Raw genomic sequence first — 27,160 nt, 5'->3', positions numbered from 1 at the left:
ACATCGTGGTCTTGTCCCAGGCTGAAAGCAGAGACAGCTGGAGGGGGCGAAGATGAAATTGTGCAAATGGCACTGCTTCCATGGAAGTCACCATCTTCCCCTGAACCTTCATGCAGGACCGAATGGGAATGGGAGTTGGCCGTTTGAGAATTCTGATGCCCTTGGAAAGAGCCGCAAGTTTTTCCCTCGGAAGAAAAACCCGGGCTAGATTTGTGTCGAATTCCATGCCCCGAAAGGTCAGACGCTGAGTGGAGATCAGAATGGACTTCTCCTTGTTAACTAGCCAACCGAGGCGGCAGAGAGTGTCCAGGGTTATCTGAAGACTCTGAAGGCAGTCCTGATGGGACGAGCCCTTGATCAAGAGATCGTCCAGATAAGGGATGATGAGGATCCCTCTGGAGCGAAGGATGGCCATGACGGTCGCCATCACCTTCGTGAAAACACTGGGAGCGGAAGCTAGGCCGAAGGGAAGAGCCGTGAACTGATAGTGATCTCCCTGAATCGCAAATCGAAGATATTTCTGATGTTGCACACAAACCGGAATGTGCAGATAGGCGTCCCGTATGTCCACAGAGCAGAGGAATTCCCCGGGTTCCATGGAGGCTATCACCGACCGAAGAGACACCATTTTGAAATGAAGAATCTTCACGTGGCGATTGAACAATTTGAGGTCCAGAATTGGACGAAGGGAGCCGTCTTTCTCCGGGACTACGAAGAGATTTGAGTAGAACCCTGAAAACCGTTCGTTTGGGGGGATGGGAACAATCACTCCGGCGGAAAGAAGGGAGGAAATGGCCAAAAGGAACCCCGGAATCTGGGACCGCTGTCGCGGAGGCCGAGACAGGAAAAAACGTCTGTTCGGGGGGGAAGCAAATTCAATCTTGTATCCGGATGCGACGATTTCTATGACCCAAGCGTCGTCGACAACAGACAGCCAAGCATCCACGAAAAAGGAAAGTCTGCCTCCCACCCTGGAAGAATTTCCAGGTGGGGGTGACCCGTCACTTGAAGGAAAACCTGCCGGAACTGGCACCTGAAGACCTGGAGTATTGTCCTCTAGATCTCCAGCGGGGAGCAGGCTTGTAAGATGGTTTTTTTCTGTTCTCGCTCTCTAGTGGCAGAGGAGCTATCTTGCTGGGCAGATCTGTCCGTGGAAGAGAAGGGACGAAAAGGCCTAAACGGCCGAAAACCCTTTCTATTAAAAAAAACCGTTTTGGTCGAGACTGGGGAAGAGAAGTGCTTTTACCACCAGTGGCATCTGAGATTATCTGGTCCAGCTTGGCTCCAAAGAGCCTAGAACCATGGAATGGCAGATTAGTAAGGGACTTTTTTGAAGTGGTATCCGCATTCCATGATTTTAGCCAAAGGACTCGGCGTATAGCTACTATGTTGCTATTAGCCTTTGCTACGCACCCAGCCGCGTCCAAGGAGGCGGCCAAAAGGTATTTACCGGCATGGTTAATCAGATCTGCCAACTCGTCCTGAGGAGCTGTCGCCAATATGCCACTGCGAAGGATTTTTGCCCAAGCGGATATGACTTTCGCTACCCAGGCGGATGCGAAAATAGGACAGAGGGAGGCACCGGATGCCTCAAAAATTGACTTAGCCAGAGATTCAATCTGCCTGTCCGTAGGATCTTTAAGCGATGCCCCATCTGGCAGGGATAGAACCGTTTTAGAGGCTATCCGGGAAACTGGGGGATCCACTAAGGGAGCCTTGGTCCATTTTGTGAGCAGGTCTGCCTCAAAAGGGTACAGCACGTCTAAGTACTTGCGGCCTGAGAAACGTTGCTCAGGACGCTCCCAGTGTTTGGACAAGGTAGTATCAAACTCTTTGTGATTTGCAAAGGTTCGAGACGGAGGTCTTGCTCGTTTAAGAAGCACAGAGCATTCCTGAGGGGGAGCCTTATCTTGCTTAATTTTAAGGGTTTGAAAGATAGTCTCATTTCGGCTATCGACCATGTCCCGTGTTTTAGAAATGTCTGCTTCTGAACTAGATTCCGATTGAGTCATCGCCAGACTTAGGGTCGTCATCGGATGAAGGGGAATGAAACCTGGCAGACTCAGAGCGACCCTGCGAACTAGAGGACAGAGCCCGCTTCCTAGAGCTCCTGCCCTGTCTGTCTCTCGGAAGGTCGCGGTCAGGAGCGGACGACTCACCCTGAGAGGCGGTCGGCGCACAGGTTGCAGTAGATACAGTCATATGTTAAAGTTTGGGCACCCCTATTAATGTTAACCTTTTTTCTTTATAACAATTTTGGTTTTTGCAACAGCTATTTCAGTTTCATATATCTAATAACTGATGGACTCAGTTATATTTCTGGATTCAAATGAGGTTTATTGTACTAACAGAACATGTGCAATCTGCATTTAAACAAAATTTGACCAGTGCAAAAGTATGGGCACCTCAACATAAAAGTGACATTAATATTTCGTAGGTCCTCCTTTTGCAAAAATAACAGCCTCTAGTCACTTCCTGTAGCTATTAATGAGTTCCTGGATCCTGGATGAAGGTATTTGTGACCATTGTTTACAAAACAATTCCAGTTCAGTTAAGTTTGATGGTCGCCGAGCATGGACAGCCCGCTTCAAATCATCCCACAGATGTTCAATGATATTCAGGTCTGGGGACTGGGATGGCCATTCCAGAACATTGTAATTGTTCCTCTGCATGAATGCCTGAGTAGATTTGGAGCGGTGTTTTGGATCATTGTCTTGCTGAAATATCCATCCCCTGCGTAACTTCAACTTCGTCACTGATTCTTGCACATTATTGTCAAGAATCTGCTGATACTGAGTTGAATCCATGCGACCCTCAACTTTAACAAGATTCCCGGTGCCGGCATTGGCCACACAGCCCCAAAGCATAATGGAACCTCCACCAAATTTTACTGTGGGTAGCAAGTGTTTTTCTTGGAATGCTGTGTTTTTTAGCCTCCATGCATAACGCCTTTTTGTATGACCAAACAACTCAATCTTTGCTTCATCAGTCCACAGGACCTTCTTCCAAAATGTAACTGGATTGTCCAAATGTGCTTTTGCATACCTCAGGCGACTCTGTTTGTGGCGTGCTTGCAGAAACGGCTTCTTTCGGATCACTCTCCCATACAGTTTCTCCTTGTGCAAAGTGCGCTGTATTGTTGACCGATGCACAGTGACACCATCTGCAGCAAGATGATGCTGCTGGTCTTTGGAGGTGGTCTGTGGATTGTCCTTGACTGTTCTCACCATTCTTCTTCTCTGCCTTTCTGATATTTTTCTTGGCCTGCCACTTCTGGGCTTAACAAGAACTGTACCTGTGTTCTTCCATTTCCTTACTATGTTCCTCACAGTGGAAACTGACAGGTTAAATCTCTGAGACAACTTTTTGTATCTTTCCCCTGAAAAGCTATGTTGAATAATCTTTGTTTTCAGATCATTTGAGAGTTGTTTTGAGGAGCCCATGATGCCACTCTTCATAGGAGAATCAAATAGGAGAACTACTTGCAAGTGGCCACCTTAAATACCTTTTCTCATGATTTGATTCACCTGGCTATGAAGTTCAAAGCCCAATGAGGTTACAAAACCAATTTAGTGCTTCAGGAAGACAGTAAAAAGTAGTTAGGAGTGTTCAAATCAAGAAAATGATAAGGGTGCCCATACTTTTGCACCGGTCAAATTTTGTTTAAATGCAGATTGCACATTTTCTGTTAGTACAATAAACCTCATTTGAATCCAGAAATATAGCTGAGTCCATCATTTATTAGATATATGAAACTGAAATAGCTGTTGCAAAAACCAAAATTGTTATAAAGAAAAAAGGTTAACATTAATAGGGGTGCCCAAACTTTAACATATGACTGTAGCTGTGGTAGTCGTTCTAAGACCTGGACCAGAGACTGAGAAACCTTAGTCAAGTCCGAGACTAACTGAGACATTACAATGGCCCACTCCGGGGGGGGTGGAGTGTCCTCAGCCCGGGACTCGGAGTGCTCCTGAGATGCAGACATAGTAGGAGAGTAGGAGGACTGCAGGACTGGCAGAAGGGGGACGGCCGACCCGATGCCCACATCTTTTTACAGCGCGCACAGGCGTAATGAGTAGCGGTGGGCCTGAAGCAGAGATCCCTTGAAGGATTGGGCATAAGTAAAACTGCGCTGAGAGATCGCAGTAGATAGGGAAGAAACTGCAGAGGGGAGCTAATTTGAGCCTCAGCGTAGAGCCTACCCAGATTCAGGTGAGCAGCAGAACGCCGAAGTGTCCCCCAAGCAGCGCAGGAAGAGAAGTGAAAACCAGGAAACACTCGATAAAGGAGGAAGGGGGCGGAGCTTAGCGGCTGAGCCGCGATTGGTCCAAAGCGGTGAAGGGGTGCGGTAAAGAGGGGAGGCTGCATATCAAAAAAGAAAGGAGCCCTGTGATGGGCTAGTAAAGGCGCGCAGAAAAGCGCGCTCATAACGGGGGAGGGAGTGCGCTGAGAGCGCCGAAACGTAAGTGAAAGTGAACTGAGGACACCGCAGCCCCGTACTGCCTGTACAGAAAGGAAGGAACGCAATATAACTGGTATTGCCAGTAGGATACTTGCTGTGGCTGAGTAATGATCAATGTCCTGTCCCCTTTAAAGTGCAGTGAGAGACGCGCGGCTCTGAGATCGGTGTGCGGCAGGCAGGGAAAAAGAGGCGGGAGATTTAAACTCTGGGAGCCCAGTAAATGCTGCCGATGGTATCTCTGGAGATGCGGGGCTGGAGGGATCGTACAGGCACTTACGTGACGTCCCTGAAGAGGATGACCACAGGGGCCCACGGAGATAAGGCAAGCCGCTGGAGAGAATCCTCTGTGCCCGCATCTTGCAGAAGACGGCGTAGACCTCCTGCGACCGCCATCTTCCTCTCAGCCCTGTCCAGAGAGAGGGGTGAGGAGGGGGATTGGCAAGGACCAGCCACCTGTCCACAGCCCATATCACCGGAAGGTGATAGGGTAAAAGTCCTGCCTGCGGTACTGAGAGGTGCGATGTGGATGACACCACACTGCTCGCTCAGCCGCCTGATATGGGAAATCAGGGTGATAGCTACACCCTGTTTCCCGACGAAGAACCTGAAAAATAAAAGAGAAAAGATTAAAAGGTTCGACTAAAATCCTAAAAGAAAAAAGGTATTATTAAGAGCGGATCTACGAAGATCCCGGTCCGCCTCCTACAGACACTAAGCACAAACTGAGGTGCTTGGTGCCTGTAGGTGGGTGTATACTGCCGGGGAGGAGCTAATTTTCTTGTTTTGCATAGTGTCAGCCTCCTAGCAGCAGCAGCAGCAGCAGCATACACCCATGGTAATCTGTGTCCCCCAATAAGGCGATAAAGAAAAGGGGAATTTAAACGCGATCAAGAAGACAAAATGTAAATAAAAATGGTATCTGAAAACGTAATCTTGTCCCTCAAAAAAGCATTTTCACTCAGCAGCATCCACTACTTACTACTTGTTTCTGGGAAAACACCCATAGAGTCAGTAATCGCTACACCTGTAGATAAATAAATTCCCAAGGGGTATAATTTAAAAAATAGGGTCACTTGGAGGGGAGATTCTGCTATTCTAGCACTTAGAGTCTCTGCATATGGAGTTCACAAACTATGCTAGGAACATCTGTGCTCCAGGAGGCAAATTTTCCCGGAGTCCACCGCATAGGAAACCCATAAAACTGCGGGTGCTCTGGCCTTTCGCAAAATGTCAACAGAGTCCCCCGCACATCAGAATACCCCCTCATTCCAGCCTGCAGCATCACCCCACACCTGCCTCCTCCAGCAGCGACCCTGGCACCCCGCTTCACCGCAGCCACCACTCCTGGTAAGCAATAAGACGCATGGATTATATGAAGCACCACCATTTTATTAAAAAAAAATAAAAATTCCTATTTTACTCTTCAAAATTTGGGGTGTGTCTTATAATCCGGAGTGTCTTATTATCCGAAAAATACGGTATATTTCATTTTCATAGATGAACGTAAAATTCTGTGAAGCACTTGTGGATTCAAGGTGCTCAACACTCAATTAGATAAATTCCTTTCGAGGCCTAGCTTCCTAAATGGTGTCAATTGTGGGAGTTTCCACGGTTTAGGCATTAGGGCCTATATAAACGCAATCTGACACCTGCATACCATTCTATCGAAGTCTGTGTTCCAGAACAAGCCCTACCGTGCGCCCAACCAGTAGTTTTTTCCAACATATATCTATCGACGCAAAAGAAATTGCACAACATATTTTGGATTCCAGTTTCTCCTGATACCCTTGTGAAAATAAAAACTTTGGGGCTAAAAACATTTTTGTGGGAAAAATGTGTTTTGTTTTTTTTTGTTTTTTTTTTTTTAATTTTCACAGCTCTACGTTATAAACTTCTGTGAAGGGCCTGGGGACTGAAGGTGCTCTCTACACACCTCAATACTTTCCTTGAGGGGTCTAGTTTCCAAATTGTGGTCACTTGTGGAGGGTTTCCACTGTTTAAGCACAACGTGGGCTCTCCAAATGCGACATGGTGTCAGCTAGTGATTCCCGTCAATTTTGCTCTCCAAAATGTCCATTGACATTCCTTCCCTTCCGAGCCCTACCATGCTCCCAAACCGTAGTATTCCCCCACATATGAGGTATTGGCTAACTCGGGGAAAAATTGCTCAACATATTTTGGGGCCCATTTTCTCCTGTTCCCCTTGTGAAAATAAAAAGAAATTTGGGTCTAAAATTACATGTTTGTGAAAAAAGTTACCGTAAATGTTCATTTATTCCTTCCACGTTCCATTAATAGCTGTTAAGGACATGATGGGTTAATAAACTTCTTGAATGTATTTTTGAGCACTCAGAGGAGTGAGTTTTTAGAATTTTGTCACTTTTGGATATTTTCTGTCGTAAAGACCCCTCAGTCACTTCAAATATAATGTCCCTAAAACAAAATAAAATGTTTTTTGTAAATTTTGTTGGAAAAATAAATCACTGGTCAAATTTTAACCCTTTTTACTTTGTCACAAAAAATGGTTTCAAATTTGTGCTGATGTAAAGTAGACATGTGGGAAATGTTATTTATTCACTATTTTGTGTGACATCACTGTGGTTTAAGGGCATAAAAATTAAAAGTTTGAAAATTGCAAAATTTCCACCAAACTTCCGATTTTTTTTCCCCACAAACTCATATCAACTAAATTTTACCACTTTCCTGGAGAACAATATGTCACGAAAAAACGGTCTCAAAATCAGTGGGGTCTGATAAAATGTGTTCCAGAGTTATCACATAAAGTGACACTGGTCAGAATTGTAAAATTTGGCCTCGTCTTTAAGGTGAAAACAGGCTCGTCGGGTGATGCAGTTAAAGGGGTTCTCGAAGAAATAAAATTAAATAAAATACAATTAAATTATTACAAATTTTGCTAAATAGCAAAAAGGTAAACTTTATTTAGCGCACTGTCAAGATTTTAAATGTCATCTGCCATCTATGGCAGTTTCCAAGTCATCCCAGCTGACACATAGTATGACAGGTTGAGTAAAGGGGTCTGCTCAAGACAAACTTTGGGTGAGAGCAGTGTCCTGTCGGGTATTGTGAACCTGCATTCCTTTGTCTCAAGCAGATGTCTTTTCCCCAACCTGTCCTACTAGGTGGGTCGTGGAAAACTGCTGTAGATGGCAACTGACATAAAATCCTGACAGTACACAATATTAAGCTTACCTTTATGCTAAATAAAGATATTTAGTAAAATTTGTAATATTTAAATGTATCGTAATTCATTCTTACATTTCTCAGGAAACCTGTTTAAGAATGTGATGAGTGTGTTTGTTAAAATTTCAGTTCAAAAACACTCATCCTCAGCACTGGCAAAGTTAACATTCAACATTCTGCCCTAAGGAGTGTCTGTCCTTGACGAGGAGACCTGGCCTCTCTACCCTCTCGCTCTTCTGAGGGAACATTATTTTTAGCTTGTAAGGCTATTGCCATGAGATGGATGAATTGAAGACCCTCACCGATTTTCATACTGGGTCAATATGGTATTTACTGCAGCTTCCTATGAGAGGGAGGTGTATAGAAATAGACATTGTCCTAAAAAATAAGGTATGAAAACCATGGTTTGATTCCCCTTTGACTCCCTTTAGTCCCCAGTGGATGAGGCGTACTGTAGTCTCTCATCATAAAGTATGTGATATTTGGTGCCTGACATGGGTGTCTTATGCTCTTGGTTAGACTCATGGTATGTTAAAGGCAAGGTTAAATTTGCCAGACAGTATTAAAGAGCTTGCCCACTGCATTATATAACACGCCCATCGATTTACACCTTTTAAATAACTATTTTTGTAAATACATACTGCTGCCATATGCACCTGTGAGCGGCGCTATCGCTGCCCTCTCAGTCCGCATCACGTGACCCCTGTCTGCAGCCGCCGCTTATCTCACGTCAACTTCCGTCCCGTCCTTGATTCACCCAGGCATGACCCAGTCGCACACACCCTTCCCTGAGTGACTGGGCTGTGTTCAGTGTTTCACAACACTTAACAGCCCAATATCCAGCGCTCGCTCTCCCTCTCTCCTGTGCTTTGATTGGCCGTAAACACACGCTGTATAATGTCTCTGGGTGCGGTACAACGCCGACCACAGCCATGTCAATCGGGGGGTGCCTGCAACTGGGCACGCCAGGGCGAATAAAGAAAGTCCGGAAGTTGACTTGACCTCAGCGAATGTCATCATAACATAAGTAAGACCTTTGCCATTTTTTCATTACACTACATTAATGGGTTTGTCTGGGCAAATAATATTGGATTCATAATATCAAATTTGTGGGAAATCTTACACCCTGCACCCTCATCGATCAGCTCGTTATAGGACTCAGTGACAAGATGTAAATATTGACCTGAGCTGAACAGTTCAGTGTGTAGTGTTCTCTGCTGAAATCTGCAGATCAGTTCCTGTGCCTTCACGCAGAAGCTAATCTGAAATTCTCGGCTGAATGTGACCTCATCGTTGCAGTCGAGTCAGCAAAGATCTATGGTGAACAGTTTAAAAGCAGACGACCTGTTGAATCCCACAGCAGCATAAACCTAACATTTGCCCATGTCTCTCAGCTACAACCTGGCTCACTTTGCCTAAAGTGATGCATGTGGAAAATAAATATTAAAACTGTATTAAGGGGATAAACCACTACTGGATAGCTACTTCTTAACACCTAAAAACTGACCTTTTCTTTGATGCCGGCGCCATGTCTTCCAGCAGTGATGGCCTTGCTCTGGCAGCGTCGGAGGAATGAAACAGATCTGAGAATGCAGTATCTATTTTTTGTTTTTATGATGGGCAGTTTAGCTCTTAAGGCCACGTTACACATAACCATATCCCAGCGATCCCACCAACGATCCGACATGGATGGGATCGCTGGGACATCGTTAGGCTGATCGCTGGTAAGCTGTCACATAGACAGCCCCTCCAGCGAGCAAGCTGGTTTCCAATGTAAACAGCTGGTATCTAAGAGCCGCTCGGCTCTCGGTTACCCGCTGTTTACCTTGGAAACCAGCGTCGCTGATCGCTGGTGTCTCACTGCCACACGCAGCGATCCGTGCTGGCCAGCAGGAGACCAACGATCAAAAAATGGCCCAGGACAATCCTGCACGATCAGCGATACCCGGCAGGGAGGCCAGTCGCTGATCCCTGTCACACACAGCGATATCGCTGGCAAGATCGCTGTGGCGTCACAAAATCAGCGATCTCACTAGCGATATCGCTGTGTGTGACGGGGCCTTTAGTAATTGGACAACCCCTTTCAGGCAATCTTTAAAATGACTGTAAATAATTTAATTCCGTAGGTTATCGACATCCCTCTCCTACTACTGTGGCAAGAACAGTACGGATCCTTCACACTTTGCTAGCCCTTGTAAACAAACACAGGAATTGTGATAAGTTTGAAGTCAATACTCAGAGTGTTGCTTATTTAGCAGGTAAGCGTTTTTTCTCTTGCCATTTTCTCTACTAAATCGTTTTGCTTTTTATCTTTACAGAGCCAGTGTAGACATGAATGGAGTTCTGTCCTGTCTCTGTCAGAATTTGTGTTTGTGGAGATGTTCTCCTCTTGTGCCTCTGGGAAGAATACATCATATTCTGATACCTGGTTCAGTAGAATACCAAAGTCTGAAGTTAATGGGGTTATCCAGGTTTGAGATGAGTCTGCAGTCACTTACTGTAGATCTGAATGCTCACCGCATGTGCACCACGTGACGATAGGATTCTCTGGTCCTGGCGGTGAAAATAAACGGTCATGTGACCGCAAGTATTTGATTGGCATACTTCCGGACACATTCTGACTAGAGGTGGGCGGCCTCACTCTATACAAATGAATTGAGCAGGGCTGAGTAACATAAGATCAGCATGTTAAAGGTGTGCTATCCGTCCAAGTCGTGACATCCTTGCAGTTTTTACACTGACCATTGCACCATATAATTGGCTGGATTAGTAGGATTGCAGTGCATGGTATCACCCGTATATAGATAACACGGGATCACGCCTTTTACAATCGGAGATGATCGCAGATCACCTCATCCCCCTCCCTCCTTGCACAATGATCTTTGCACAGATCACAGAGCATGTCTCGAAAACTCACATAAGTCACTGAACATCTATGGCCTATTGTGGCTGTTGACATTTTTCTCTGAATGCCGGTATACGCCCAGGGAAGATGGCCACTCCCAAAATCATGGCAATGAAAAAAAATCTACCATCAAAAAGACCATATTAAAAAAAAAAAAAAAAAAAGTATTATCTTGTTTAAATTAATAAAAATACTGTAGGGTAATGCAACATATGTTTATCTGTAACCTTATTTATCCTATTAAGAATAGAGGCTTGATAACCGTATCCTCAAAGTCTGAGATGTTAGTAAATAGCAGCGGTCTAGTTGGGGACATTGTTGGCATAGGAGCTTCTTGTATGTTCCTGGTAACAAACCCCTGTTACACATGATTCACAGATGAGAAATTTTCTGCAGAATCATGCACAAATTTGGGGCGAACGCCTTATTTAAACAGACTCCTGTGATTTAGACTAAGGTCAGAAGAAAAAAAGACAACATATGTAAAACCAAATACAGAATTTGCATGTGACGTTCATGTGTTTCTCTTCTATGTTTGTAGCATTGCTTACAGTGTCTGAAGAGGTGAGGAGTCGCTGCAGCTTGAAACACAGAAAATCACTGTTGCTCACAGATGTTTCAATGGAAAATGTTCCTATGGATACATACCCGATGCACCACAGTGATCCCACCTGCAGGTCATTGTCCCAGCCATACTCTAAAAGTCATCAGTATATGCTAAGAGGTTTTCCTATTAAATGTATGATCCAAAATTCCCTTAAAGTTATGAAGGAGAAAACTTTTCATTGATTAAATCATGTTTTTATTTTAAATTAGTTTTTTTTCTATACATTTTTATGTTTTTGACATTATACATGATTTTTGTACTTAGATGGCAATTTTTACTTTGGCCGCTCGGCCTTATGCTAGACACACACTTACTGTTTGTTTCAAAAAACTTTTCAGTAATTTCATTATCATGACAGACCCGTAACAGTACATATTGCAGGATCCAGCATTCACAGTAGGTAATGGGCACATCTCACCTCCTTCATTCATAATGACCTTTCCCCAGATCAGAGCAGGCACAGAAAATACATGTATGAGTCAGTAGTTAGATCCAATCTGTTGCTGCTTCTGGTCCATGTAGCTGCTGAAAAGGACAAGAAGTATGTGACTAATAGGACTAGTGGATAGTGTGAAAATTGTATTATTTCAGCATTTTTTATTCAGTGATATGGTAAATTGATAAAAAAAAACATTAGCTTTAAAACATGCATTTACATAGATATTTGATTTAAACAATAGCCTATTTCCTTTAAGTTATTTTTTGTCTTCATTTTGTTTATTTTTGAATATATATAGCGTTAATTATAATAAATGTCAGTCACCATCCCTCCCCAGAAAGTGACCTCCTCTCACATTTATATCTTAAATTCCACAGAACACTAAAGGAAAATCAACCGTGGTCATCCCCAAAAGGGTCTGGAATGCACCTAGCTGCAAGCTACCCCACAGTTGGACAGGTTAGCCCACGGACCAGAAAGTCTATGAGTCTGGACATGGGGCAACCGTCACAAGCAAACACTAAAAAACTCTTGGGTAAGTCATATAAGTTTAAAATATACTGGGGTCTATTACTTCATCTGGGTGGGTGGTACATTCTCTTCCTACTTAATATCAAAAGTATGCTGTGAAACACAACCCAGTTTTACTTTAGATTCAGCTATGCTCCATGTTTTAGGTACAAGGAAAAGCTTTGATCATTTAATATCGGACACTAAGGCACCTAAAAGGCAGGAGATTGAATCTGGCATCACTACACCTCCGAAAATGAGGAGAGTAGCAGAGAACGATTATGATATTGGTGAGTTTCTAACCTAATGGAAATACCTAAACTACATTCACCCTGTACACGTTGTCTTTCATCTGGTGCACTCGGAGTCTTCAATGTTGTCTGTTTTCCAACTAGTGCACATCTCACGTTACGTGCACACGTTCCGGAATTCCCGTGGCAGTTACCGCAGGAAATCCGGAATTCCATTCCGCGGGAAAACCGCATTTTCTCTTGCTTCATTGGGGGACACAGGAAACCATGGGTGTATGCTGCTGCCACTAGGAGGCTGACACTATGCAGAAAAAAAGTTAGCTCCTCCTCCGCAGTGTACACCCCACCGACAGGAAGTAGGATGTTCAGTTTAGCTTAGTGTCAGTAGGAGGTGGAAACGGGTCTTTCATTAGACCCATATCTACCTCAATGTGCGTCGTTCCTTTTCAGGTACCAGGAGGGATACAGTATGAAAGGTCACAACTGTACTCCCACAAAGAGACTATGAGTACGGCGTGTACTGCCACCCCGTATCCTCATACGTCTAGCAGGCAGTACCCAAACCCCTAGCACAGAAGCGTGCTTAGGTGATCCAGACCTGGTCCTGGCCCTTCGTCTCCCACCTACTCGCCCACCAGAGCCTGTTAGTTGGATGAGATGTGACGTCCTGCAACATGTTTCCGGACGTCCGACACCACAGGGAGAAGAGGTAAACATCGCATAAGAAGATAGGTAAAGAAGAGGAAACCCCCTAGGTTCCAGTAGTCTAGGCCGGCTTAGATCAGGCTGAGTCCTCCTCTCTCCCTGGCCGCTCTCCTGCCGCACATGTGGGAAGCTCATTCCCTGCCGAGGTCGGCAAAGCCATTACCACCGCTCGCCGAGTGCTGTGTGTTTCAAGCTTCCCCCAGCTGGTACCCTATTCAGCAGAATAGGCGAAGGTGGGCAGCAGCCTGCTCTCCTCAGCGCGGGTCTCCCGCCCCACCGCGTCCCCCCCCGCACCTGACTACCTTATTGGTAGGATCCAGGGGATAATTCCAGATTTTTTCGGGCCTCTGCGCCGCCCCCCTTCGTCGACTGTCTCCTGGGTCTAATCTAGGCCCCGGCTTCAATTGCGGCCTAGTCCTCGGTAGCCCCGCCCCCATCCTCTCGTTTCAGGCGGGCTTTTTTCCCTCCCGTCTTCCCTCAGCTGCTCCCTGCACCCAGTGCAAGCTCCGCCCTCCGTCCGGCCTCCATTGCGGCGCAGAGAGCATATTCTTCGCCGCCATCTTTCTGTCCCCACTTGCAAAATAAAATGTCTTCCTGGACCTCGGCATCCTCCCTGCGTCGGCATCCACCACAGCGGTCGTATTCTCCCAGCGTGGGACACGGTTAGTGCCTTCACCGGACAGGACCAGCTGTTTCCTGCCTATCTCCCCTCAGCCGAATCAGATACAATGCGGCGTATAAGCCCCTCATAGTAAAATTAAGCAGGGCCATACTTTCCGCAGGTTCAGTGATGGAGCAGAGCATCCATCTTAGATATTGCGTCTCAGGTGAAATGTGCTACAGTCGTACAGTCCCTGGAGCAGTACAGTCTCTAACGTTATGGTTTTCTGGAGCCGTGCAGTCTCTGAAGTAATTGTACTCTAGAACTGTACAGTCACTGACATAATAGTACTCTAGAATCGTGTATTTTCCTGGCGTAATTGTAATCTTCTGCCGCACAGTCTCTAGTGCATTAGTATGTCTGGCATAGCACACAGAGGCTTGGAGAGCCATGCTGCTATCTTCGGTATTTGCCACATGGCGTTGGCCTGGTAGGAGGTTTCACTCGCACGTTTTTTCATCGGAGATCTGATTTTGTCACACGGCTGTTGTGTTTTCGGCCATAGAAGATATGTGCCTTGATTTCAGCAGAACAACACTCAACCATTGCTTCACACATAAAGGTGCTGGAGCCCTGGCATAGCATCTGCTCCCATATCTACTGCTCACAGGCACACGCCCTTCCTTTTTTTTCTGCAGCCCCCCCCCCCGGACGCTGGCTTCATACTGCTCTAAGCAGAATAATGTGCGGCTTCTATCTCTTCACGTCTGCAGTGTTTGGGCCGGCCTTCCAGCTGGATAGAAGTTCGTGTTACCTGGCAGTTGTCTACTGTGATTCAGTGGATAAAGAAGCTGACCACAACTCGCTGGTCCAGAGGTTGGAACCATAGCACACAACAGAGAGTACAGTTAATCTCTTTCTGATCCCAGGCCTAATGTTCTACCGTCAAAAGAATTGACTGGTCAGAATCTACTTTACTACAGTCTTCGTAGTCCGGCTTACTACACTTGAAGCCGTTATTCTGCCTAATGCCGTGAGGTATTCAGACCTAGACCGCTACACAGAAGCTGTTATTCTGCCTAATATCGTCAGGTACCCAGTCCTTGACCGCAACACAAAAGCCGTTATTCTACCTAATGTCGTCAGGTATCCAGACCTAGTCTGCACCGCAACACAGAAATGGCGGTCTCCTATACCCTTCTCCGGGTTCTCTCCTTGCTGATTTGTTCACAGGATACTTAGAGCCGATGGTAGCTGTGCTATATCCGCTATACAGGCTTCAGAAGCACCACCTTCCAGGTACAGTAGTTCAAACGGCCGTATTACTGTGGAGACGTGTCTGGGGTTGACTGCTTCAGTGGTACTGGTGTTCTGTACCGTATTCAGGTGAGTTAGACGCTCTTGCCTTCAGGTTCCTCGCGTTCTATTGCAGCGGTATTCTATCCCTTATCGAGCACTTGGATAGGCATCTACCAGACATGTTTAGTCAATACATGCCGTCTTTCTGGTGACTCAAACGTACACGGGGTCCATCTACTACACCGGTCCGGCTCTACTGTCCCATTTTCAGGTGAGTCAGAAGCGTCCTCTTTCGCGTTCATCTGGGTCTTTTGCAGCTTTTGCCTAAGCTCCCGTCTAATCACCACTCGTGGTGAGGTGCCGGCATTTATTGCTCCTGACGGGCTGCAGCTGCGGTAACAGGCCGCGTCCAGGTGAGTCAAACACACCTTTCAGATGCATATTTCATTGTTAATAACATCTGTGGTTTGTTAACACTTAAACGTAAGCACTACCATGTCCAAACGGAGTGGATCTCTGTACCACAGAGCGGCTCTTGGCAGCAACATAACTTGATTCTCCACCCTCAGGTGGGTCAGACACTCTCGTGTCAGGTACGGATGGTCGTGGTTTTACTGCGGCATGCTCTGGACCTTATGTGCGAGTTGCCCCACAGGAGTTTTTTGCCACACCTTCTGATCAGTTTACAGTACCCTCCGCAGGCTATCTTTACTGCAGGTGTTACGTCTATTTTTAATGTTTGGCCAATAGTAGGTTATAACTTCTAGTCTGTCCTAAGGGCCTTCGAGCTACCACAATGACTAAGCTCCTTATCTGTCGGAACTTACTTATTCTTTCTTACAGACGCCGGGTAAAGGCTCCAGCAGCTCAGACAGGTAACTTCTGACCGTGACTGGAAAATGTCTCCTACCTCAGACAAGAGTGGAATCTGACTGCGTAAGCATCGACCAGAGTACAAAGCTGCTCCAGTCTGGGATCCAAGGATGAGTCTGGTGATAACGCGTTTCTTCCTTCAGCTAGAATTGTATCTTTTCCCTGTTATCCTCGGGCGTGTTGTCTTAGACTTAGGTAAGCGGGTCTACTCCCCGCAATCCCCTCCCTGCTCCAGAGGGTCCAGGATGGATTTGGTCATTTACATCGTCATACGGATTTACCTGCCTTTCGTCAGCCTAGTTGTCTTCTGGGGTCTATTTTATCTACCTAGAGCCAACTTTCCTTACAGTTTACATAGTCCATATTTTGCATGGACTTTCCTTGCTCGACTAATCTCTTCCGGCTGGACTATTTTTTTCATATCCACCCTCATCCCTGTATGTATGATCTCAAAAGTAATCCAGTAGCCTTCGTTCTACCTTCTTAGTCGAGCAATCAGTTGTCTCATAGCCATCCTGAGCCTACATCACGACGATGAGATCCAGGTTATCCTCAGGTGCCATTCAGTACGTTTCCAGTGTTCGACTCTTAGCAGGTTCCCAGTGACCTGCTCTCAGGTCCTGTCATTTTCTCACAGAACGGACTTCAGCCGTTTCCATACAAGGGGGCACCTCGGTATATCTCTTTTCTCCCGAGCGCTTCGCAAATTGGACTACTTCTGCGGCTACGAACCCTCCGGTTCCAAGTTTTCCACCTCTATGGTCCTTCCTCTCCCAGAAGTGCGTCCCTCAGGGATGCCAACGGCAAATTCACACAGTAGTTGGCAAAATTCTATAGCCGCGTAGCCTAGCTTGCTCATCAGAGCATTCTTTATGGACACCAGTCGGAAGATTTGACCGTCCTCACTGTCCAAATAATTTTTCTTGCAGGGAGACATGGGTTTTCGCATATCGTTCCTATTTAAGGTTCCATTTGGCTTTCGGTTTCACGAGTGAAATTATCCCCAAAGAAGTCCCTCACCAACTTTCCGTTCTTTCCACGTGGCTCCAGTAGGCTAAATCATTGATGAGGTCACCGGAAGCACAAGCGCTCTCCATCCTCAGGCTAAACCTCGTCATTCTTCAGCGTTTTTTTTTTTCCTCAGCGTGACTTTGGGGATCTAGGCTTGAGTCCATACTTGTTTTTCTCAGGAAGAAATTTTCTTCGTTCAGCATTTGCCTCCTGTGAATCGCATGATTTTCCTTTGTTCCATGAAGCTCTTATCCAGGTCCTGATTTCTTCAGGACTTTGGCGACATCTGCGTTTGCAACGGACGGGATCCTTTTCCTTCCAGTTGGTAGGCTGTCCTTTCAGACTCTCAACCACCCCTGGGGTCTCACAGAGCCTGTAGCAGGTGTTGTGCACTTCCTGTGGATTATGGGTCCACTCTCCCATCATTCTGAATTCCCTTTCTTTCATCCGCCTCGATCTTTTACTTCGTGACGCTCTCGCATCAAGCTACCTTGCCACCGCAACGGTACTTATCAAGCTCCGACTTGAAGTGTACAGGTCCTCTGGCCTCCAGGTCAGCTTCTGCTCGCGGAATCTGGTCGGCATTAGTTGGGTTGCCGGCTCAGAAAGGACTGCGTTCTTTGGAGTATGACGCACTCTGCCCGGGCAGTGTGTGTCCTCCTGGCAGTACTCTTTGGGCCTTCGTCTGGCACATCTGCAGTGCGATATGTCCTCCACAGGTCCATGAGGTTTTTTTCAGAGCCCATGCCTAGCTTCAGCAAGTGCCGGTCGGGGTAAAAAGACCTCGCAGGTGACCTTGCAGGTGACGAGGATGACTTCCTCGTCCTGATTGGAGTTGTTTGCTGTTCCCTTTCCTTGGGGACTGCTTTGGGACGTCCCATGGTTTCCTTTGTCCCCCAATGAAGCGATAGAGAAAACAGGATTTTTAGTTGCTTACCATAAAATCTGTTTCTCTGAGCCTTCATTGGGGGGACACAGCACCCTCCCAAGTTGAACAGCTCATTTACTGCATAATATTGTTACAGTGTGGATTTGTGTTTTCTGTGGTTTTATCTCTATTGTCTACAGATTACTTCTCCTACTGCTTTCTCACTAACTGAACAACTTACTTCCTGTCGGTGGGGTGTACACTGCGGAGGAGGAGCAAAGTTTTCTGCATAGTGTCAGCCTCTTAGTGGCAGCAGCATACACCCATGGTTTCCTGTGTCCCCCAATGGAGGCTCAGAGAAACAGATTTTACGGTAAGCAACTAAAAATCCTGTTTTAAATTCACGTGATTTTCCCGCTGAAAAACTATCAATTTGCAAGCGTAATTAGCTTGCAGAACACTAGCGTTTTCCAAGCGTTTTGTAGCATCGCTTGGAGAACTGATTGACAGGTTGGTCACACTCGTCAAACATAGTGTTTGACGAGTGTGACCAACTTTTTACTATTGAGGCTGCCTATGCAGCATCAGTAGTAAAAATATGTAATGTTAAAAGTAATAAAAAAAAAATGGTGTTTTTCTCACCTTCTACCATCCCGTACAGCGTTCCCAGTCCTCGCAATGCTCCCGACAAGTCCCGTTCTCAGTGATGCATTGCGGCAATGCATCACTGGGAACGGGACCTGCCGGCAGCATCGCTGAAGTGTGGTGACGCTGCGAGGGACATCGGAAAGGTGAGAATATGACGATTTTTTTATTTTAATTATATTTTTTACAGGGATATGGTATCCAGAGCCCGGAGGACAGTCTCCTCTCCTCCGGACCGTGGGTACCATCCGCAAATGTTCTGCTTACTTTTCGCATGGTGGACACAGCCACATGCGGAAAGTAAGCAGAAGAATGCAATCCTATGGGTGAAGAATCGCAAAATTAATGAGCATGCTGCGTAAAATCCGCAGCATTAGCACAGGATTGCATGGAATGCCGTTTTTTTTTTACGTTTTCGCGGCAAAATCGCGTGTTTAAAATCGCTGCGAAAACGCAAAAAAAATGCTACGTGTGAACACAGCCTTACACCACTGCTCCGTTATGCCACTTGTAGAGCTGAGTGGACAGCTTTATGCAACCCTGCTCCAGGACAATGCTCACTGGGAATGAAGGAGAGCTGCATGATTTTCCTGAGCTTTTGGGTTCCCCAGCGCAACTTTTGAGGCGTCTCGCCAGTCCAGCTAATCATAAGCTGAACCTGGGATCCTGAAGGATCAGGAAATTCAGGCAGCTCCTGTCCATGGCCAGAGACTGCTGACTTGGACCATGGACCGGGGTCTCAATTCACTCATTTCTAGTCACATGCCATTGTTGTCTAATCCGCTTTTTGAAAACTTGCTGCCTGCAAGTTCACACTGTAATATATACTGTATATATGTGTGTGTATAATATATATATATATATATATATATATATAATAGCTGAAGGGCCCGGCGCTGCCCGGGCACAGTAACTAACTGCGGTTAGTTATAACAAATTATAATTATCCTCCATCCAATAGTCCCGTGCCCATATACCCATCATACATATTCACCATCCCATAGTCGAGTGCCCATATACCCATCACACATCCTTCATCTCATAGTCCCATGCCCATATACCCATCATACATATCCTCAATCCCATAGTCCCGTGCCCATATACCCATTATACATATCCGCCATCCCATAGTCCCGTGCCCATATACTCGTCATACATATCCTCCATCCCATAGTCCAGTGCCCATATACCCATCACACATCCTCCATCCCATAGTTCCATGCCCATATACCCATTATGACATCATCATCATCACCATGTCAACCGTTATGACATAACCGTCACCATTGCAACCTATTAAGACATCATCGTCACCATGGCAACCATTGTGACAGCATCTTCGCCATTGCAACCTGTTATGGTTGTACACTGCCCCTATTGGTCAAACAATCAGTAGATTTGGTTTCCAGTACCATCTCTATGCTGATGACACCCAATTATACACTTCTTCTCCTGACATCACGCCAGCCTTTCTAGAAAACACTGGCGATTGTCTAAACGCTGTGTCTAATATCATGTCCTCACTATATCTGAAACTGAACCTGTCAAAGACTGAACTCCTGGTGTTTCCTCCCGCTACTAATGTACCTATACCCGACATTGCTATTTCTGTGTGTGGTTCCACTATTACTCCCCAGCAACATGCCCGCTGTCTTGGGGTCATACTTGATTCCGAGCTTTCCTTTGCCCCCCACATTCGATCACTGGCTCGCTCTTGTCATCTGCACCTCAAAAACATTTCTAGAATTCGACCTTTTCTTACTTTTGACTCTGCAAAAACTCTTACTGTTTCTCTTATTCATTCTCGTCTCGACTATTGTAACTCTCTTCTAATCGGTCTCCCTCTTACCAAACTCTCCCCTCTCCAATCTGTCTTGAATGCTGCAGCCAGGATCATATTCCTCACCAATCGTTACACCGATGCCTCTACCTTGTGCCAGTCATTACACTGGCTACCCATCCACTCCAGAATTCAGTATAAACTTATTACCCTCACCCACAAAGCCCTCCATGGCTCAGCACCACCCTACATCTCCTCCCTTGTTTCAGTATATCACCCTACCCGCGCCCTCCGTTCTGTTGATGACCTGAGGTTAGTATCCTCAATAGTCAGAACCTCCCACTCCCGTCTCCAAGACTTTACACGTGCCGCGCCAATTCTTTGGAATGCACTTCCAAGGTCAATACGATTAGTCCCCAATCCCCACAATTTTAAGCGTGTCCTGAAAACGCATTTATTCAGACTGGCCTATCGCCTCAACACATTAACCTAACCTATCCCTGTGTGGCAGAGCCAAAAGTTTTACCATAACCAGGTTCCCAGCATCATGTTCCCACATGCTTTATGCATCCATTAGCCCTCTGTGTCTGTACTGTTACACACTTAACATTATGGCTGGTCCATACAATCAGAGCAACGGTTACCACCCACCTTTCGTGTCTACCTCTTTCCTCATAGACTGTAAGCTTGCGAGCAGGGCCCTCACTCCTCTTGTTATTTGTTATAATCTACTGTATGTGATTATTGTTATGTTGTAATGTCTATTGTCTGTACAAATCCCCTCTGAAATGTAAAGTGCTGCGGAATATGTCGGCGCTATAAAAATAAAATTTATTATTATTATGACATTAGCGTCGCCATGGCAACCATTATGACATCATAATGAGGGGCGGGGCTTGATACACACACTTTCCCCATTATGTAGATAGGGGCAAAATTGTTTGGTGAATTGGAACGCGCGGGGTTAAAATTTCACCTCACAACATAGCCTGTGACGCTCTCGGGGTCCAGACGTGTGACTGTGCCAAATTTTGTGGCTGAAGCTGCGACAGTGCAGATGCCAATCCCAGACATACATACATGCACACCCACATTGAGATATATATATATATATATATATATATATATATATATTTTACATCCACTTATAGATAGAGCATAATATAGTACGTTTACATGACCGTAGTTTCGGTCCAAGTGTTTAAAAAAAGCTAACCTCACGCGAACAGCACTTAACCCCTTACCGACATCGGACATATTATTACGCCGTTGTCTGTATTCCTGCCTTTGATGTGGGCTCTGGCGATGAGCCCACATCTTTCCCGGGACATGTCAGCTGACATGTGTCCGCAATAGCCGCGGATGGAATCGCGATCCACCCGCGGCTATTAACTAGTTAAATGCCGTTCTCAAACGCTGACAGTGTCATTTAAATGGCGCTTCCGGCCATTGGGCCTGGAATACGCATATCGGTGACCTGCGTCACGTGATCACGGGTTCACCGGTATGTCGGCATGACAACCCGAGGTATCCCGGAGACCTCTATGGTTGTCAGTCCCGAATTGCTATGTGCCCACCCAGTGGTCGGCGCTCATAGCAAGTCAGTAATTCAGCTACATAGAGGCGATCGAGTTGTGGCAACTTCTAGTCTATTGAAGCATGCCAAAAGTAAAAAAAAAGTGTTTAAAAATATAATAAAAATATAAAAGTTCAAATCACCCCCTTTCGCACAATTCAAAATAAAACAATAAAATCACACATACACATATTTGGTATCGACACGTTCAGAATCGCCCGATCAATCAATAAAAAAGTATTAACCTGATTGCTAAATGGCGTAGTGAGAAAAAAAATTAAAAACGCCAGAATTACGTTTTTTGGTTGCCATGACATTGCATTAAAATGCAATAACGGGCGATCAAACGATCGTATCTTCACCAAAATGGTATCAATAAACACGTCAGCTCGGCGTGCAAAAAATACGCCTTCACCCGACCCTATATCACGAAAAATGGAGACGCTACGGGTATCAGAAAATGGTGCTATTTTTTTTTTCTTTAGCAAAGTTTGGATTTTTTTTTAATTGGGCTGTTCAGATGATGGTCATTCCATGGACCAGATAAATGTATAAATAAAAAATGCAGGATGCGCAAGTCTCCAATTCTAATTTCTTAGTGTGCAAAACAAATCGTATCCCATATATATCATTCATATAACTTCCGATTTTTATGGCTACGTTAACATTCTTAACACAAATAAGATTTGGAAGACCAAATTAAGCTTTCTAACTGTTGATGTATAAAAATAAACGCATTGCAGATGTATGTTAATATAGATAACAAATCTTCTGTGTTTGTTTTTCTTTCTGGATACAAACTGGACAATTTATTATATGCTCATGTGAGCCTAGCCTCATACCAGGATTTGTGAATAAATGGCAAAGCGTGATTCCCTCCATTACTTCATGTTCTTTACTTTTAGACACTCCAAGAATATCATCCCCTCAACAACATCCTCATCTGCGGAAAGTATCTGTCTCGGAGTCAAATGTGCTTTTGGATGAGGAAGTTTTGACTGACCCTAAAACCCAAGCTCTGTTGCTGACTGTGCTTGTAAGATTGTTTTCTTTCATTTTTGATGGATCATTTGACAATTCGCTATTTCATGATAAGCTTCACATTAGCAGCTGGTACATTATAGTAGAAGGTTACTGATGCTGCATCTTTTACAAACTGGAGCAATAATTGCAGCCTGCATGACCTTTAGATTGTGTTTTTTTTTTTTTTTAATCAACATCACATCTCTCATACAATTAAAAATAAAATAATCTATTATATATATATATATATATATATATATATATATATTTATTCTCACATGCACACACACAGCTCTGGCAAAAATTAAGAAACCTCTGCAAAAATTTTCTGTTTGATTTTTCTCTTTGTAGATATATTTTTGAGTAAAATGTAAATTGCTCTTTTATTCTATAAACTACTGACAACGTGTCTTTGAATTTCCAAGCACTAAATTTTGTATTTATTTTCAGATAATGAGATGTTCAAAAGAACAAAAAAAATTCAGTGCTTGCAGACCTCAAATAATGCTAAAAAAACAAGTTCATAATCCTTTAGAAACAACAATACTAATGTTTTAACTCCAGAAGAGTTCAGAAATCAATATTTTGTGGAATTACCATGATTTTTAATCACAGCTTTCATGAGTCTTGGCATGCTTTCCACCAGTCTTTCACACTGCTTTTGGTTGACCTTATTCCACTCCTGGTACAAAAATGTAAGCAGTTCTAATTTGTTTGATGGCTTGTGACTATTAATCTTCCTTCTTGATTACATTCCAGAGGTTTTCAATGGGGTTCAGGTCAGGCGATTGGGCTGGCCATGACAGGGATTTGCTGTGTGGCATGGCGCATTGTCCTGCTGGAAAAACCAGTCCTCAGAGTTGGGGAACATTGCCTGAGCAGAAGGAATCAACTGTTTTTCCAAGATAACCTTGTATGCAGCTTGATTCATATGTCCTTTGCAAAGATTAACCTGCCCAATTCCAGCCTTGCTGAAGCATCCCCAGATCATCACTGATCCTCCACCAAATTTCACAGTGGGTGCAAGACACTGTAGCTTGTATGCCTCTCCAGGTCTCCGTCTAACCATTAGATGACCAGGTGATGGGCAAAGCTGAATACTAGACTCATCAGAGAAGATTACCTTACTCCAGTCCTCTATGGTCAAATCCTTTTGGTCTTTGGCAAACTTAAGCCTGGCTCTCCATTGTGTCTCATTGATGAAATGCTTTTTTCTAGCTTTATATGACTTGAGCCCTGCCTCTAGGAGCCTGTTGCGAACTGTTCTTGCCGTGCACTTCACCCCAGCTGCCATTTGCCATTCCTTTTGTAGGTCACTTGATGTCATCCTGCAGTTGCTGAGTGACATTCGAATAAGATGACGGTCATCCCGGTCAGTGGAGAGTCGTTTTCGCCCTCTGCCGGTCTGTTGCTTTCTTGTCTCCAGTGTCTGCTGCTTCACCTTGTAGTAATGGCCTGCCGTCTTCAAAATTTTAAGGATGGAGGCAACATGACACTCACTGTATCCCTCTGCTAGTAAAGCCAGAATTGAGTCCTTTTCCCCACTCAAGACTTTTCTTTTCAACTCCTTTGGCATGGTTGAGTTATTTTTTCATTCCTATTACTTTTGGGATATTTCTAGCACTTGTTTTGCCATCCAGCTTGTCCTATCAAATAGCAAGAGGATTGTGAACACCACAGCAGGGTTTTTTACTTCGTTAAATAAGATTTGGTTCAGGTAATTACCTAATTAGAAGCACATTAAGTAGAATGAGGTGTACTCTGGTTGGAATTCAACTGACACCTGAATGGAATGGCTGTCAGACATGTAGAGAAGCTGATTTTTATAAAACCGTGCAGTGGTCTCTTAGTTTTTGCCAGATATATAAATATAATATATAAATAAAATATCGTATTCTGCTCAAATGCTGTTCAGTAGTGCCTTGGTTTTGCATTGTAGCTATGCCTATTACTGTGTACCACTGATATCACTGCAATAATATAGACCTGCGTCATGCTATGTACACTGTAGTATTGTAGACCTGCATCATGCTATATTCTCTGTAGTAATATAGACCTGCATCATGCTATATTCTCTGTAGTAATATAGATGTGCATCATGTCATATTCTCTGTAGTAATATAGACCTGCATCATGTTATATTCTCTGTAGTAATATAGATGTGCATCATGCTATATTCTCTGTAGTAATATAGACCTGCATCATGCTATATTCTCTGTAGTAATATAGACCTGCATCATGCTATATTCTCTGTAGTAATATAGACCTGCATCATGCTATATTCTCTGTAGTAATATAGATGTGCATCTTGCTATATTCTCTGTAGTAATATAGACCTGCATCATGCTATATTCTCTGTAGTATTATAGATGTGCATCATACTATATTCTCTGTAGTAATATAGATGTGCATCATGCTATATTCTCTGTAGTAATATAGATGTGCATCATGCTATATTCTCTGTAGTAATATAGACCTGTATCATGCTATATTCTCTGTAGTATTATAGATGTGCATCATGCTATATTTGTAAGAAAAAGTTCTTTCTGAGAGAGCTGAAAGAGCCGAACCAAACTCTAGACGATCTTCTCGTGGAGCTGAGGTCGAAGTTTATTCAGAAGATACACGGCAAAACAGAACGGACAATCAGAGAAGTTGAAATATGCGGGCAAAATCAGGAATTCAGACGGGCAGAGATTCGCTAGGAAGTCTGGCGATGATAAGGCTTTGTGCTAGATCATAGTGTGGCACGACGGCATGATGGCGGTGGAATGGCAACAAGCAACAGTAACAGGGGCTTCTTATACATTATGAGAACAAAGAAAGCTGCATTTTGCTGCAGAGGGCGTTAACATTATAATTCTAAGGCGTTCACATGATAATTCTAGAGAAACGTGGTTTAGAACAGAGAATATAATGACATAATACGAAGATATTAATTAACGTTTCTCCAAGCAACACTAAGGGTACCGTTACACCTAGCGACTCACCAGCGATCCCGACCAGCGATATGACGCTGTCAGGATCGCTGGTGCATCGCTAGGTGGTCGCTAGTGAGCTGCCACACAGGCAGATCTCACCAGCGACATCGCAGGGGACGGGGATCGCTACTTACCTGTCAGACGCGGCGATCCTGCGTCCTCCCGCCTGGCTCCACGCGTCGCTCGTCGTCACAGCAGGAAGCGCCACAGGAAGTGGACGACGAGGAATGGTCCAGCAGCTTCTCGCGCGATCAGCGATAACCAGCGGGGGAGCCGGTCGGAGGTAAGTATCACATGCAGCGATATCGCTAGTAATATCGCTGTAACGTCACAAAATCGGTGACTTTACAGCGATATTGCTAGCGATATCGCAGTGTGTAACGGGGGCTTAAAACCCATAAGTCATTGGTATCTATGGCTACTGTCCTAAAATCTTATCACTGCTTTCAGACTTGATCCATAAATACATGCATTTGACATTTTAATGATTCTTCTCTCTCTACCAACAATATCACATAAACACACATTGACCATATATTTGGGGACCCTATTCCCTTATTGATCCAATCTTCCTCTATGCACATCTACTGAGCTTGGTAGGAGAAATTATCTCATTTTCCATCCTCCATTTAGTACTTTTTATTAGCTCTTTTGTAAAAGTTGAATCTTCTCTAACTTTCGACAAGATGGCTGCTAGAGACAACATGTCCGCTCAGTATATTATGGCTGACCATTCTCTTACAAGTCCCCCTCTTGTACTCTATCCAGAGTACAACATACAGTACTGTAATATTCATGGGTGAATTATTGAAAATAAGAATATTGAGGTAATTCAGCGCTTTATGCACGTGTGTGTGTAAGGCAAAAGTCCCTAAAAATAGCACAAACACGTAATAAAAAAAATAATTCAATTAGTCCCGAAAAAAATAAGTTGCACAATAGTCAAGTCTTTTGGTCTTTTTCTTCTCATTCTTTGTCTTCTGGATTTTCCTGATCTTCTCCCCCTCTCACACTATCAGAGTCCCACTGTATAGTGCGAAACATCTTCTCCTGATCATCCAATAGGTTCATGGTCCCAAGAGTCGAATATGAAAATGTTCAGCTGACCTGGAGAAAATAGAAAAAAAAAAGTGGAGTATCAGTCCTTACCAGAAATCTCAGCAAAATAATAAAGAAGTCTACACTGATTGATATGAACAATTTAACACCTTTGTAGCTTGAAATTTGAGCAAAGACTTAATCATTGTTTTTGAGATGTAAGGCACTAGCCTGTCCCTTTCAATGGGCAGGGACTCAAGGGAATTGAACAGGGATGAGTCTCCATCCTTCTCCTGTGCTTTTACAAGATCTTGAAGAGGAGAAAAAACAAGGGGGGCTCTCGGGGTTTTTTAGTGACTGCAGCGATGACTTCTTGGGGATA

At 44.5% G+C, this 27,160-nt stretch overlaps 1 protein-coding gene across 3 annotated transcripts in view; it reads left to right on the top strand.

Moving 5' to 3' along the window:
• Positions 1–27,160, top strand: part of NF1 (neurofibromin 1) — a 419,128-nt gene that overhangs the window by 361,396 nt on the left and 30,572 nt on the right. For 2 of the 3 annotated variants that reach the window (XM_073589727.1, XM_073589726.1), the window contains exons 48-52: positions 9,793–9,924; positions 11,113–11,248; positions 11,995–12,152; positions 12,277–12,417; positions 22,642–22,772. In XM_073589727.1, the coding sequence (XP_073445828.1) occupies positions 9,793–9,924; positions 11,113–11,248; positions 11,995–12,152; positions 12,277–12,417; positions 22,642–22,772 (698 nt within the window). The remainder of the gene's footprint in view (positions 1–9,792; positions 9,925–11,112; positions 11,249–11,994; positions 12,153–12,276; positions 12,418–22,641; positions 22,773–27,160) is intronic. The other variant, XM_073589728.1, reaches the window with a different exon arrangement.

Source organism: Dendrobates tinctorius, unplaced genomic scaffold, assembly GCF_039654945.1.
Source record: "Dendrobates tinctorius isolate UK_male_01 unplaced genomic scaffold, ASM3965494v1 ptg000112l, whole genome shotgun sequence".
NCBI classification, from domain to species: domain Eukaryota; kingdom Metazoa; phylum Chordata; class Amphibia; order Anura; family Dendrobatidae; genus Dendrobates; species Dendrobates tinctorius.
This window is presented reverse-complemented; position numbering and strand designations above follow the sequence as displayed.